The sequence below is a fragment of the Parasteatoda tepidariorum genome, chromosome 5 (assembly GCF_043381705.1).
Source record: "Parasteatoda tepidariorum isolate YZ-2023 chromosome 5, CAS_Ptep_4.0, whole genome shotgun sequence".
Lineage (NCBI taxonomy): Eukaryota > Metazoa > Arthropoda > Arachnida > Araneae > Theridiidae > Parasteatoda > Parasteatoda tepidariorum.
The window spans coordinates 80,424,580-80,441,661 of NC_092208.1; the positions used below are offsets into that span (position 1 = coordinate 80,424,580).

The window sequence follows — 17,082 nt, forward strand, 5'->3', positions numbered from 1 at the left end:
TACTGGTAATCTTAGTGATTAAGAGTGTGACTATGTTATTAGTTAGTTGAAGTTTGTTTCTGTGTGAAACATCGAGCCTGTGTGGTTCGATCCGGTGTGGCTAAGGGTCTGTGTGACTTTGTTATTATTAAAGAATATATATAATTATTATTGGTGTTGATCATATGTTTAGTTGAGTTAATTAATGGTAACCAATACCATTATATATATACATATTTAACTAATATTTACATTAAAATTAATTAAAATAAAGAGAGAAAATAATTAAATTCATAATGATTGCTATTAATTAAAATATAAAAATCAACACACAAAGTGGTTAAAATATTTTAATAAATCCAAAGTAATAATTAATAAAAGGTTTCAGCTTTTGCCAATTAAAAATACATGATTATAAAAAAATTTATGAATGAATAAGGTGAGCAAAGACAACCCTGTAAGTACTTTTGATAATGCTTCATTTATCATGTACATTTAGCTTTATCATTTCTTTCAATGCAGTAAGTTCAATCCTGTTGGTTGTTATTAAAAGATCAAATAATTCAATTGGCGTGCAAAAACAAAGTTAAAGTCTTAAATATTGTAATTCTGGAAGAGATGCTAAGTAAAATTTAGTGCACCTTGTCTTATATCACATTTAAAGTTAAGCCAAGTAATTTATAGAACAGCTAGCATTATTTCAGATAAGAATTGCCAAAAATCATCACTTTGTACTTAGTGAATCTCACCAATATGCCTGAATAAGGTAATTTCGTCAACAAAAGACGCATGACCCAGTCTATTCCATTTTAATATTTAATGCAAAATGTACATAACATAGCTAAATGCATTTCATAATATATCTTTAATAAGTTCTTCTGTGTGTATTATTCACCTAATAAAAAAGAAGCAGCGTCTATACTGGATTTCAAAACTGCATAAACATATTTTATGGTAGAGATATCACATCTTGGATTTTATCAGTAGGGTGCTGATAAGATTTAAACACTCTAGACAAAAAATCTAGTTTCTGCAAAATCGAATAATGTCAAATAAAAAGTCAGTGTAATGCTGCAAAGAAACATTTTGAAGAAAAATTTAACATTTATCACGTCTATCTAAAGCGAACATGAATTACAGTGCTTTAACTTACTACCAATGTCTAATGAGCGCAAATAATGTGAATCTGGACAAATTTTGTTCCCATTGTTATTTATCAAAACTGAAAGAGTGTGGCTAGTGGTATCTCTACCAGAGTTACCCATTATTGCTAACTGCACTATTAAGTATAGCACTATACATAAATGAATTAATATGTATTTTTTTTTTTTTTATCTTAGCATGAATTATGCAAAAGAGTTTTTTCAATAATTATTCTTATAAAAATCAACTGGCAACTCTGTAGCGCTTAATTTAGTAGGAACCCCAATAGTGGTGTAATATCACAGAATTCTAAGCTGCTTTTTAATTTTTTAGAGCTGCCGAGTGTCCTCAGCCTAAGCAATTGCCTTTTTAGCTGAAGGCATACCAGACTGAATACATTGCAACAATAATTCATCGTCGTCATCATCATCAGTATCAGAACTTATATCAGAATTACGAGAATTGTTCAAATTGCTGTGAGTACTTTTGTCTTCACTAAAAGAAAGGCAGCTCAAATCACTCATAGAAGCAGTTGGTGAGAGGACAGGAGTATCTTCTGTCTTGTACACACATGGAGATTCTTCAACAGGGGTCACTAAACCATGATCAGGAACAACTATGGGTGACGTCCATCTGCTTTTAGGTGGTGCAAAAGACATAGATTGATGCATGCTGCCCAAACTTATATTGTTATTTATGCATCTCTTTTGCTGCTGCAAAACTAGTTTGTTTGGACTTATAATCGGAGTTTGGTTTTGAGAAGATTGTTCTCTCATACTTTTATTTTCAGTTTTTCTTTTTGGTTTTCCAGCATTTATGCATGCCATTATAATATCATCATCATCTTCTCCATCAGAAATACCATCTGGACGATGATTATCTCTATAACCCTAAAAAAAAATTATTGAGTCATATATTGTACAATAGAATATTATCTAGTTTAAAGAAATTAATTTAATACTTTTAAAACAAAACACAATAGTTAATCATTATATTGTGTTTGTCAAAAGAAAGAATTAATTGTGATAAATCCCAATGAACTGATGATTAAAAGACTTGGGGAAATATGCCCCAATTACAATTTTACCATTTACAATTGTACCATTTACAAATTGTACAATTTGTTTGTTGGAAAGCACAACAAATTCAATAAAGTTAATAAAACATTTTTGCATTTTATGTTATAAGATATTTATGTGTAATAAAAATTCAAGAAACATTAAAACACGGGTCAAGAAACAATAACTACGGAATAATTTGATGGAAAAATTTTACCTTTGGAAAAGTGTAACTTGTCATTATAATGCCCTAAGCTAGTCGAAATCAAAAGCAAGTTTATATGTGTATTTCTTTTCTTTTTCATTTCCAATGATAGAGAACTTGACAAGTAAAATCAAGGAACAACAAAGAAAAATAAATAAAATAAAAGTCAATGTCAAGGTCGTCTTCTCGTCTTCCAGTACCGCTTAACCAAAGTAGTCCCATGAAGCGGTTGTCAGAAGAAATATGGTAGCCATTTATAATAATGGGTTTTCCGTAAAGGGTACAGTGCGGTGTAATATATATTTAATATAGTATTTATAATATATTATTACAGCTATTTTCGAACTCTAAATTTTTATAAGACTAATAGCACTTCTAAAATTCAGCTCTTTGTTAATGCTTCTCATAGCAATATATACATTTAATTAAAAAAAATTCAATAAAAAAACAATTAAAAAAAGCACAAATAAGTGATAATGTTGGTGATTTCTCACCAAAGTTTTGTAACATAACATTTAAAAGGAATACATTTTAAAAATATTTCTGTGTATTTTATTTTAATTATATTTTTTTTAAATTAATCTTCATAAAATATAGTGGGTAATTGTGAAAATAATTAAAGTAATTGTAAATTAGAAAAACAGTTCTTAAGAAAATTTGTGACAGTGTTTTTGTTGTTTTATTTAGAATGTTTCTTATTTAATAAACTATTTCAAATGGATTATTGTTTTTAANGAGCATTTATTGGTTGAAAAACAATCAAATTATTATACTTAACTACATTTAATAAATTTAAAAAAACTAATTTTTTATAACAAAGTTAAATACAAAATACCCCTATTAAATTGTATCACTTAAAATAAAAAAACAATAATTGAAAAAAATCAATGATTTGATCTATTGAGTTCAGAACAAAAATTGAAGATAACAGCGATTGTGCAGCAATCGCAAAGTAACAGTAGGTCTACTAAAAATAATTGACAAGAATCGTTAAACCCAGACAGAAAAAAAAATGGTATGAAATAATGTAGAACGAAACGATCGCTGCAAAAGTCTCACTGAAAATAATTTACAAGAAACCCAACAACTATTTCCGACGAAATAAAATGCACAACGATCGCAAAATGACTTAAGTCCCATTGAAAATAATCTTCAAAAAACGCAAAATCCCAAAGACAAAAATGGACATAAAGAAACTATGCATTGCGTTCTACATATTACAACGCTGATCCTGGCACGAAACCTGGAGTTCTGATTCAATTCGCACTTCGTCATTCAACGTCACAAAACTAACATCTTAATAGCAAAATGCTATCTGAATCTCTGCAGCAAGACGAAATCAAAATCGTCTTCATTAGTGCGGAAACAGCGTTAGCCTAGTCATGGATCCTTGCATATTAAATCGTTAAACCACGATTGTAATCTAATTCCGGCGGCTTAAATCAGATTTCTGATTCATTGCCTACAACAAAAGTCACTACATCGGCCTACTGATATATGCGTTTAATCGATATTTCGCAATACATCGATTTATCGCCCAGTCCTAACTAAGATCCAATTAAAAAAAAGTTTTGTACAAATATAAAAGGTATACATATTAGAAAATACTAATTAAAAGTCGAATTACAATAAAATATGAATGTTAATAGAAGGAAAAAACAATCAAAAATAACATAACTGCCACTCAAAGAGAACATATAACAAGTACTTTATTAAATCCAATGGAAATTTAAATTTTTGGCTCTTTGGACACAAATGATTGTATAAAAGTTTGCTTCCTTTTATTAACGTTCTGAAAAGTAACGTTCATTTTTGCGGAAAAATTTCGCCAAGAGTAAAAAAAGTCTCCTAATAGTCGCCTAAGCCTGAAAATAGTAGCAAATAGTTACATTTTAGTAGCCTGTGGCAACCCTGCATTTAATTTTAAAAAAGTCAATAAAAAAACAAAAAAAAGCACAAATGAGTGATAATGTTGGTGATTTCTTACCTAAGTTTTGTAACATAACATTTAAGAGGAATACTTTTTAAAAATATTTCTGCGTATTTTATTTTAACTATACTTTTTTTAAATGAATCTTCTTAAAATATAGTGGGTAACTGTGAAAATAATTAAAGTAATTGCAAATTAGAAAAACAGTTCTTAAGAAAATTTGTGACAGTGTTTTTGCTGTTTCATTTAGAATGCTTCTTATTTAATAAACTATTTCAAATGGATTATTGTTTTTAATGATATGAAAATATACTATAGACCTATTCCTATTTTTCAATTTTCTTTTAAAAAAATACCACATATTGAAGAGCTAAGTTTTTTTATTTGTAAAGAAAACATATTTTATTTTTTAAAAGTTTATTTTAAGTCATGCACTAAAATACTAATTTTAAAACTACATGTCTTTACCAAATTAATTAATGAAACCTTTACAAATAGCTAAATTAAAAATAAAAAATAATTAAAAATCAAATGAAAATAGTTTTTTAAGAAGTATTAAAAATATAATGACTTTATTTAAAAATATAATTAGTAATATATTTTGTAAACATCTTGTTCTAAGTTAAAGCAATAGAAATTTCATAATAAAAACTTTAAAAAAAAGTTATGAACAAAAATTTTCTATGGTGTTCAAGAGTCAGTTATTAAATTTTAAAAAAATCGAGCTTTTAAGAAGAAGAATAAAATAATAATATAGCTTTTGTTCTTTTTGGCGTAACTTTTTATTATCTTATTGTACTTTTTTTTTTTAACAGTATGGATTACAGTAACGTCTGAAAATACAGAGAAGTCAGTCTGGGTGCTTCAGATGCATATTTTGATTAATTTTTTTAAAAAAATATATAGTAAAAAGTTACGCCAAAAAGAACAAAAGCCATATTGCTATATTATTATTTTATTCTTCTTCTTAAGAGGTCGATTTTTTTTAAAAATTTAATAAATGAATTTTGGACACAATAGAAAATTGTTGTTTATAAATTTTTTTTTAGTTTTCTATTATGAAATTTCAATAGCTTTAGGTTAGGAGAAGATGCAGTTTACGAAATTTATTGTTAATTATATTTTTAATTTAAGATATAAGAAAAGAGGTTATTTCTTTAAAAATTGAGTTTCAAATATGAGGAAAGAGAATCTGGAGCAGTTCTCATTGGGTAAGTAGTATAACGGCTTTTACGCCGACTTCATTGTCCCTACATGGAAGAATAGGCAGTACCGACTTCTTTTTTATACCTCCATGATAATTACAGAAGATATAATAAGGTACCACAGTTTAATAGATATGTCACAGCTGAATTGGAAAATCCCGCACTCAGTAAAGTGAAAAGTGACATCAATTTGCAACACATCAGGATAACTAAAAAGTCCTTAAAAGTCTCCAGTATTTTCCATTCAGTTTAACAATTTTTAGGCTTATTGGAATGAGTTTTAGGTCTTTAGGTTCATTAGAAAGTAAATTATTTATAGCTCAGTTAGCTTGATTTATTCCACGCCATTTGCAATGAAACTAGAGAAGTGAGAGCAGCAATAAGCCCAGACTGATTTATTAATTCACCGAGCTAATGATAATAAAGGTTCCTGAGCAGATTGTAATAAGCTTAAAAAATATCAGTCCTTCCTATTAGTCTGGCGTAAGGTGAAAAGGGGGATTTTCCAACTCACCTAAGATAGATGCTATTTTTTTAAACTGTATACTAAATTAATATACCAAATTTTTATCATATCTCTGATAACTAGAATTGCCTCTGATCTCTTTTGTTTGGCTACATGGTCTCCTAGACTTTGTTGGCATTCCTAATTGAATGTATTGTTGAAGAATATCATTTTCAGTCTCCTCATAGTCTTCCTCAATTCGGTTATAAAATTCTTCTTTCCTTGAAAGCTTTTGATGCTAATTCAAAAATAAAATAAATTAGTAACAGTTCAAGTTTAAAAATATTTAATTTCTATAGGCAACTAAAAACTTAATTTTAGTTATCCAATTTTGTAAGTTATTCAAAGATGAAGTAAAAGTATTAAGTTGTTACATATGAAATGTTGGACTCTTAAATGCATAATTTTTCAGCATAATTTTTAAGCCTAATTAAATTAAGAATATTTTTTTTTTCATAAACTATTTTATTAATCAAAGTAAAAATCATCACAATCAACACATTTTTGTCAGCATGTTACCAGTTTTTGAATACCACTTTCATGAAAATTTAGCTCTTTGATGTCAATAAAAGATTTTGCATTTTTGTGATTTCTGGAGCTGGTACCCCCTGACGACATCCACTTTGGCTGTTATTTTCATATTATCATTGTTTTCTTTTTTCCTGTAAATTTTCTATTTTCATTATTCAGTCGTAGTAATTGTCGTGAAACCAATCGCATAATCGTTCCATGTGTTGTGTGTGTTGGCATTGTTTAAGAACAAGACAGTTTTGTTTCACTAGCTGAGATTTATGGGAAACTCAAACAATCAAGACTCTATTGTATATATACACACATTTTTTAAATAAAGTTACTAAAAATTTGTTTCACAAATGCAATATCTATTCATGACAAACATTTAGAGATATAACACAGCAAAATCACACATGAAAAGTGTGTTACACAGTGCATATCAAGGGACATGAAAAAAAAATTTTGGAGAAATTTAAATATTAAGTAAACATATATATCAGCAATAAATCTAAGAAATGTTTTATAATTGCTACATCACATTAAAAACAGTATACTTCAAAGTATCAATCAGCAAGAGAATTGGGGGGATTACCTTTAAGATTAAAAGTTCCAGAAATAACAAAAATAAATAAATAAAAAAATTTCCTACGTCGGGAATGGTTATATAAGCCATTTCCTTACTAGCAGCTCAGTATAAAACAGCCAATAGGTTAAATTGTGTTGGTCATAGAGGCACAATTTGTCAAGTGTCCAAAACTCATAACTTCCCCTGAAGAGCACAGAGGGCGCTCAGTAGCTTTCGAAACACAAATCTGGTGAAGGTGATCCTGAAGATAGTCGTGACCAGGCAACGTACAAAAATTTGCTGAGAAAATCCGTCGGGGGAGGATTACAGAGAAGGCTGGACCAAATCTTTCCTGCAGCATCCACATCTTCCAGCAGCATCACTTTCACAATGGTGGTGAAGATCTGGTTGCAAGCGAGCAAAAGCAGGTTGGGATAATCTAGAGCTGATTTTTGCCAAGCGATCGCTTCTCAAATTTCCAGGAATGTCCCAATGTATGGGGAGATATTGGAAAAGAATTACCCAGTCATTATTGATAAGATTGTCCATCTTCACTCTACTTTTTTCACAAGAGTTGACTTGATTTTCTAAAATGAGCAAAGAGAAAGCCTGGCAGCTTGTGAGTCAAAGAGAAACACAACATGATCGGGAGAAGTGGTACAACTGGAAAGATGTGGAACAGATTGTCTAATTCCCTCGATTTCAGTTTCAAAATTAAAAGGCATTTATGACAACCGAACAAGAAATCTCAAACAAGTCTCTACAATAAAAAAAGCTATGGAAGAAGAATCCTCTTAAGAGGACCCATCAGTGCAAATGTGGAGCTAAGTTTCTTTTGGATATCTACGAGGGCTGTTTTTTAAGTAAGTTGGAAAATAAAAACCAGACGAAAGAAAATTTTCAAGAAGCAAATTTACTTCCAGATTCTACATGTGTTTCTCTTTTTTTTCAGCATAGTTGCTGAGTTTGTTTAAGCACTAATCATGTCTTACAACTAGATTTAGAATGCCCTCTTCATACAAACTTGCCGTCTGTTCCATTAACCAAGAGGCGGTTTTCACGCATTTGTCATCGTTGTACTGATTGTTGCCAAAATGGAAATATCAGAAGAAGATTAAAATCACTCAGCACAAGGTCTGAGCTGTAGGGAGGGGTGGTCTAAACCTTCCCTATCAAAACAGTCCAATAAAACTGGGATCTGAGCTGCGGAGAGTCAATGTCATAGAGTAGCAAATTTCCCTGTCTGGTAGGAAATTTTGTAACTTCAAACATCGTAACTTCACAAATCTACCAGTGAATGTATGCAGCAGACAGGTTTTTTGCCGACTAAAAACGCATCACTGACCATATTTCGTGCGTGGAGGGCGATTTGTTAAATTTTAACATTTTAAAGACATAGAGATGACCATACAGTTTACCTACACAGCTGCAACTGAGCACAGTTGCACTCAAGGAATGCCAGGGCACGACATGAGCACTTGTTGTAACGCACATATCACCTAATAGAGTATACAGCAAAACAGCCCTTCCTAAAAGTAACAACCCTTGTATTAGTAATAATTTTAAGTGCATGAGCACGAAGGAGATCAGACATAGCATCGCGTTTTGTCTGTTGGATATCAATCGAAAGATTCAAATAAGGAATTCCTAAAAGTCGGAGGGAATCTCTTATTATGACAGAATGGTTGGAGGGAAAGGTCTTTTATTTTTTATTTAATAAGTTCTTCGGCTTTGGAGAGAAAAAGATTGAGTTTTTAGTCTTTTTAAAACAGGTACAATCTTTTGCCAGTATTTACCATGAAGTCTTTTACACTTTTTGAACTGTTTTAACTGTTTTTCTCTACAAGGCTTTAAACCCTGATTGAATTTCCAAGGCAGTGAAAGGAGTTGAGCAGGCTGCAGAAGTAATAAGTCTTAGGGCTTTATTTTGAACCTTACCCACCCTGTCACAAACACTTTTGGATACAGTAGCAAGTAGTTCGCCGCCATAGTCAAACACACGTCTTATGTAGGACTTGTAAACAATGGTCAGGAAATCGGGTGAAGATACCCAGGTGACACCAGCTAATCTTTTAGAGAGTTTAAAACTATTTTCACCTTTTCTCACAGTTTCTTCAGCATGTGTTCTCCAGGATAATTTATCGTCAAGAAAAACACTCAGGAAGCAAAAACTAATTTGTTCACAAAGATCTTGATTTGTATATCTAATAGAAACCAGATGGTCTTTGGTTGACAAACTAAAAAGCTGGCAGACAGTCTGCTCAACATCGACTGTCATTTTATTCTCCTCACACCAATTCAAAGAAAAAACATTTGGAGACTGGAGTTACGGGGAGTATAGTTTCTCGTGTCAGTGGTAATCTTTGAACCACACAAGCTCCCTGAGTAGTGCCAAATGAGTAACAGCATTTGTCAACGCAGCTCAAACGACATGCCTCTTCAGAGTTGAAAGAGAAGAGGCCCTTCCAAGAGAATCTGCAATTTAAGAGTTAAAGGAAAAGGTCCTTTTCAGTGCCCAAACACGACTGCCATTACTGCACTCTTTTGAAATGCTGGTGGCCTATCTAGCTCTAAGTTCTGTGAACTTAAAACTATTCTGACAAGAGAATCTGCTGACACTTTTGCGATTGCTGAGGCCGGTGAGGCCGGTGCTTCAACATACACTCATGACTACCACAAATGTAAAGACTATGTTTTATATACTCTGCATAGATCAAGACAAATCACCTCTGGCATTGTTGTAGGAGTAAAAAAAATAATAAGAAACTATGCTTTGCAATGTCACTGCAAACAATAAGAAGCTAAGTAAAAAATAACAACAATAAGAGGGTTATCATAAGTAACCACTAATCTGATATTAATATAGATTCAAAAATTAACACCTCCCTAATTTTGAAAGATAAAATTGTACATTTAAAATAATCATTTATATATTTTTCTGGAAAAAATTTTAAACAATTTTTTTTATACAAAATACAATTTTTATTGATTGTTGAAACCATTTGCAGATATCCATTTGCCTCAATTAAGATTCTTATTAAACATATAATGATTCTTATAACCTAGTATGCATTAATTATTTAGAATATAAGAAACAAATAGTCGGCAGAACTAAACAAAACAATATATTTTAAGTAAATTTGAGTACTTCATATTTCAACTTAAATATTGTACACACTTACATGGTGTTTGGAGTTGGCTTTTAGAATTTGATGCTTGGTTGTGTGAGAAGACTGATTCTTCCTAGGATGAAAATGATTACTATAAGATGGAGGAGTGTGGCGATTTTTCGATTGGATTTGTGCCTGATTCAGCCTAGCAAGATGCATCCCAGAATGGGAGAATTCTTGAGGTCTTGTCCCAGTTCTCGACTGTGCAAAAACTTGCTGATTTCTGGATGGCGAAGAAGTATATTCAGTGAAGTGTTTGTCATTGGCTTTGCACATTGAGTGAATATGATTTGTTTTTGATGGAGATTGTGTGAACTGTTTTCTGGGACTTCTATCAGGCATTCCTAATTTAATGCATTGATTAATCATATCATCATCCTCACATTCAGAGTTCAATGATTTTAAGCTTTTATCTGGTTTATCATCATTCTGTAAAGAAGTAAAATCATGTCATAAAATGTTATAACTATAATACTGAATTCTGCTTAATCGCATCCCTGATTATTTTGAGTTAACTAGGGTATATATATAAATATATATTGCAAATATTTATAATACTGAGAAAACCTGGGCAGAGCCAGAATTTGTCAGTATGTTTTGTTTTATCAAATTTTTATGCAGCCGGAAGCAAAAAGAAAAATTATAATAATAATAATCAGGGGTTTGTCCAGACATTTTGTGAAAGGTCCTGTTTTTGTAAAATTGTGAAAAAAACTACTCATAATTTGTGAATATAAATTAAGCGTTAAGTCACATTTTTCAACCAGGGTCCAGCTTTTGTTAATTTGAGCAAATGGGGTCCTGTTATTGCAAAAATTGCTAAATTCCTTTTCAAGAAGTTTTTAAATTGTAAATAGATACAAGATTATGTTCAACAATTACTGCTACTAAATTAGAGATGCAACATACAAATATTTGGTATTTAGCTATACTGCTCAACACAGAATATTCAGTTAGGGCGAATAATGGAAGCAAAATCACTCACATTTTTAATAATTTTAATTCACATATTCTAAATAACACAATTTAGTTATGTATCACTTTAAATGTGTTACGCATTAAGTAAACTTAAACAATTTTTAAATTTATAATTTTTTTTTTAAATTGCCAGAAATTAATTTTTATTTACATAATATTCGAATAATTAATTTTATGAATAAATATAAATTGATCAATTATTTATTTACAAGAAAAATTATCATTTAATATCAATAACAATATGCACACAATGCTTGTAAAAGTAGAAATATTTCCTTTGAATACTACATTTGGAATTTAAACTTTGAGAAACTTGGAAAACTTAGTTTGTTTCGAACAGTCTTTCTTTTTTTTCTTCCCCCAGGAAGGGTTTATTTGATTAACAAAACAATAATGAAGATAAACAAATTTGTGAAGGGTCCGATTAAAAGATAAATTATTTTGTGAAGGGTCCGTTTTCATGAAAAGATATTTTGTGAAGGGTCCTTTTTTATGAAAAGATATTTTGTGAAGGGTCTGTTTTTATGAAAAGATATTTGGTGAAGGGTCCGTTAACGGATCCAAATTTTTCTAAACAGACCTTTGATAATAATCTGCTGTAATTGAAGTGCGCCAAGTTTTGTTTGGGAATTTTGCTGTTGGGTTGTGGGAATGCACACGTGTTTTGTGCGAATGTATATACAATGGTTTGCTGAATTTACACAGAATAAAAAAGGCGTAACACTTTCACTGGGGTTTATAAAATATCACTTTGTATTGCTCCTTGTTTTAAAATACTATCACACAAAGACTTCTATTAAACTTTTTTCATTTGCCCGAGATAACTCCGGATAGTAAACTGAAGGTAAATTAAGTGTTTTTCACACAGAACAAAAAATTAAATTTCAACTTAAAACTTGTGTATTATGTTTTATTTTAGTTCCTTGCATTTATTAATAAAATTTTATAAAAAATGCTGATTTTCTGCATTTTTTTTTCTTTAAAAAAATTGGTAAGGGAAGCGGTTAACATATTAACATCATCACTGTACATTACAATGTCAAATATTGAAACTACAATACTTATGTGGAACTATCCAAAACTATCTTTTTCTATCATTGTCAAATATTGAAATATTGCATTAAATCATTGTCAAATATTGCATTAAATATGCATAAGTGCAAACTTGTATGGCTGTTTCTCAGTGGTAGAAGATTTATAATGTAATGTATAAATTTCGGTTCTTGAAGTCTTAAAAAAAAATTATTCTACCAACCTTTACAAATCAATATATCCAACATATATATATAAGAGCAATTAATTATGCAGTTATGTTTTTATGTATTAGAGAACAAGTTTAGTTTTCAGAAAAATCTTTCAAGTTTTAATTCATTTACTATAACTTAATAAAATGTTTAGCGATCATTCTACAAACTGGCGGCTATGCATTAAAAGCTGGTAAATTGGTTGGTTTTTTATTAAATATAAAAACAAACTTTATTTAGTTGTATACAAAGTACTTAAGCATAATTCAGATTTTGAAATAAAAAAATTAATCAAAAAATGTAAAAATGAATATTCATAGAATAATAAAACTATAAAAAAAAATGAAAGAAAGGGAAAAAACATACCAAAGTTCTATAAAGACCAATTAAAATCTCTTTCCGCAACTTTTTCATAGGATCAGATGCTCGCTCTGGTAGATTCTCTGACCTATAAGGTTTCATTCCATGGCACGAACGTTGATTTTGATCTAATCGGCACTTCCTTCCCTTTATTAGTTACAAAAAAAAACACTTATTTAAGAAATAAAAACTTAGAGAAAATAAAATACAGAAACGTAAAACTAAATACTATTTCTAAAAAATGGCAAATAATTGTTTTGAAAAAGGGCAGAGAGAAACTATAAAAATAGTTGTCTCAACTCTAGAAATGCATCACACATTTAAGAAATAAATATTAATTATTTTATTCCTAGTAAATAAGTTAACTTTTCAAACCCCAAAATATTTACGAAAATAATGGGGTCAACTTATACACTGATAATAAAGTTGGATAATCGTTGAACGTAAAATTAAAATCAATGAGATAGATATGAACAACACTGATTCATTTTACTCCCTTCAAAAACAATTTTTAATATGTTATATACAGTTAATTTTCTCTCCTTATACTTTCTTTACATATAAAAGTTTTTTTAGAAACAAATAGTTAAATTATTTTCAGAAAAAAATTAAGGATAAGAGAAATTAGAGAATTTATTCAAGAACATTTCGAAAATTATTACAAAACTGTTTCGATACACCACAAAGCTTTCAAATTAAAGATTTCAGATTATCATATGCGTCAAATTCAATAATATTAACAGTATCACTTATACTGATCCCAATCTGCAATGAATTCTATTTCATCTTCTGAGTCTCACAAAAAATCGCCTTCCTCTCCTCTCATCCAAAAATTTTATATTCCACACTTTTTAAATACTTAAAACTACATTTCTAAAAGGGTGCCTCACAGCACCTTTATTTAAGAGCAATTGTATTTTGTCTAAAGAGAACAATGCAAATTATTTTTTACTTAATTTTGTGGTCTCAATACATTGTCTTATGTCTTTTTTTTTTATTTCAAAAATTTTCATACTTGGTTTTTTCAGCGGTCAACTTACATATCCGACACACCAGAAATTTGTTATCTAGTTATTTAAAATAGAAATTATAAAACTGGTCGACTTATACATCAGAATGGGAATAAAAACATGGATAAAAATATTTTTTACTGAAGCAAGAAGAGGCAGAACCTCCAAGTTATTTGTTAAAATCATACAAATGAAGAACAATGTTCTACTAGATACTGTTCAAATGCATAAAAACTTTTCAACAATTTAATCTTTTAAACATATGTAACATTATACAACTCAGAAAAGGAAGTTTGATGCAAGTTTGATGCATACTCTATTCCAATAGTTCCCAATTTTTTATGACTAAGGAACCCTAAATGATCGAGCATCTTTTGGCATAATGCCGAAAATATAGTTTTTAGCAGTCAGGATTTAACCAAATAAAGACTACTAATTATTTTGCCAATAATAAAAGAATGACATTTTTTTAATATTTGTTTTATCAATATAACTCTTAAAACAGTAGGTTTATGTCGAACAATTGAATTTGAAGGTCTGGAGTGGTATCTAGTCTAATTCTGAATTAGTTTTTGATGCATACATTACCTGAAAATGAATAACATAAGCTAAATTATAGTTTTTAAAAAAAACTCTTATAACTGCTGAGAACAGTTATCAGCGAAACATAATTCATTATTCTTGAATTCGGTAATTTTATTTCGAATTGAAAAGTTCAATGAGAAATACTGATGCAATTTATTTTAAATTTTGCAAAATTCTTTTTTTACTGGCGTTTCATTAAAAAAAACTATCAAAAAAATTAGGGTTTACTGTTTTGAAATATACTCACAAGTTGTTTAAAAAATCCGAACAAATTTAAAAAATTTAAACTTTTGGAACATCATTTGGGAACTGCTACTCTATTCTACCCAATACTATTAACTTTTTAAAACCAGATAAGAATCTATGAAAAACTTATTCGCAAAATAATCGATAATACAGAAGAGATGGTGGCCACTAAAAGTAATCGATTATGTTTACAATTGCAATGTTGTAAGCATAAAAAGCATTTATATTTTTTTTTTAAAACATAAATTCTTGACTTTTTCTGGACTTGAAATTATAAAAATCAATAAAAAAAATTAATCAATGCAGTGAATAATTAACCAACTTAAACTACAAGAATTATTTAAATAAAAATTTTGATTTCCTCTTTTCAACATTATGTAACATATTCCTGAGAACAATAATAAATAACCTTTACATATAAACAACAAAATAATAAATAATTTTTAATTTTGCTGCTCAACAGAACACACTAACAACAATTCTTTTATCATATCTTACAGAATAGAACATGAGCACAAAATAAAATGACTTAAATTTAATGATATCAGACAACAGGATCTATTTAAATTATGATTTGCATACGTACCTGGAAGACTTACTGGAAATATTAATTTCTCTTTTTAACTTTAAAAAATTATATGACATTTTCGTAATAATGATAATAAATAACCTTTACATATAAACAGGGCCGGATTTAAGCTTAGCTGTTCCCTAAGCTATTGAAGATAGTGAAGCCTTTATATTTTCAACTCCATTTTCAAATACCAGGAGCAAATTCTCTTTATTTTTTATTGTTAATTATTAAACATTAAATGGTCTTATTTTAATTTTCGAGTATTACTTGGTTGTGGAAAATATTATCTCTCTACATTAAAAAAATTGTAAGGACCACTGCTGTTTTAAGTGTTCAACTTTGTCTTGATGCACAGAAACTATAAGACATAGAAATTTCAAATTACACAAGGTGCATAGAATGTACAGAGAGTGCGGGGGAATAAAAAAGTAACATTTGATTATTAGTTTGAGAATTATTAATTGTTAAACAGGTAGCAGTTGTTAAACCATGCGTGTTGCACTGCAGTCCTGAAGAATTAAATTACAAATGAGAAATTTGAAGTCGTGAAAGGGTCATTCTGTTAATGAACTTAACTCAAGCTTTTTTTGAAATTTTAATTTGTTAAAAACAGTGTATCTGCTACATTTTAGATTTTCAAATTCATGACTTTCCATGACTAATTCGAAGAATTTTTCACGACTAAAAGAAGATTTATTTTCTCCGACAAAAACACAACAATAAATTCAGAAAAGCATTATAATAACATTCATTGAAATGATAGGTATAAACAAAACTGTTATACTCTGCATCTTCATGTTTATAGATTTTAAATTTAAAAAACAGAGTAAAAAAAAAGAGTTGAAGCAATAAAATAGTTGGAAAAAAATGCAAAAGCAAATATTTTTACATTCTTCAGATACTTTTCTAGTTCATCAGAAAGGAGAGAAATAATCCTGATTTTTCTGTTCTCATTTCGGAATAAAAAAATTTGTCAATAACTGGCTTGCGTCAGCTAGAATTTTAAATTGATAAAATAAAAATAAAAAAATAATAACAAAAATTCTGAAATCACAGAAGTTGAAAAGGTAACACTCTAGAAATTATGCTTTTTCTTTCATTTTTTGAAAAAACACTATAATTTTTAAAGAACACGATAAAAGCATTTTATATTTTAATCAAATAAGACTGTGAGTGGAGATTTTGTTACAAATTCAGAAATTCGGAACACCATGAAATGGGGGGAAGGGGTAAATTACATTTTAAAAATTAGATTTTTCGGCGACCTAAATCCATGACCTTTCGTGATTTTTTTTTTAAAAAAATAGTTAAAATCATGACAGTTCATAACAAATTTTGTTCAATATTGAAATCCACAAGCTTCTACGGTTTTTCATGACTTTCCAGGTGCGCGGATAACCTGTACATTTTAGATTTTCGAAGTCATGACTTAACGAAGTTGTTATTTTCTCCCGACAAAAACAGAACAATAAATTTAAAAAGCAATATAATAACATTAATTGAAATGATAGGTATAACCAAAACTGTTATACTCTGCATCTTCATATTTATAGATTTTAAATTGTAAAAAAATAGAGTTAAAGAAAGAATCGAAGCAATAAAATAAGTGAAAAAAATACAAAAGTAAATAAATTTTTTTTCTTCTGCAGAATTAGATTCTAAAGTACTCTTCTAGTTCATCAGAAAAGAAAGAAATACTCCGGATCTTTCTGTTCTCATTTCGGAATTTAAAAAATTCACCAATGACTGGCTTGCTTCAGTTAATTGGTCATAAAATAAAAATAATAAATAACAAAAATTCTGAAATCACAG

At 29.3% G+C, this 17,082-nt stretch overlaps 1 protein-coding gene across 5 annotated transcripts in view; it reads right to left on the reverse strand.

The window, feature by feature from the left end:
• Positions 1-315: 315 nt before the first annotated feature.
• LOC107446061 (putative leucine-rich repeat-containing protein DDB_G0290503) overlaps positions 316-17,082 on the reverse strand; it is a 42,869-nt gene continuing 26,102 nt past the window's right edge. For 4 of the 5 annotated variants that reach the window (XM_071180678.1, XM_043053941.2, XM_071180679.1 and 1 more), the window contains exons 10-13: positions 12,862-13,002; positions 10,286-10,702; positions 6,081-6,263; positions 316-2,012 (exon numbers count right to left, since the gene is read on the reverse strand). In XM_071180678.1, coding sequence (XP_071036779.1) covers positions 1,476-2,012; positions 6,081-6,263; positions 10,286-10,702; positions 12,862-13,002 — 1,278 coding nt within the window. In that variant the 3' untranslated portion in view covers positions 316-1,475. The remainder of the gene's footprint in view (positions 2,013-6,080; positions 6,264-10,285; positions 10,703-12,861; positions 13,003-17,082) is intronic. The other variant, XM_071180680.1, reaches the window with a different exon arrangement.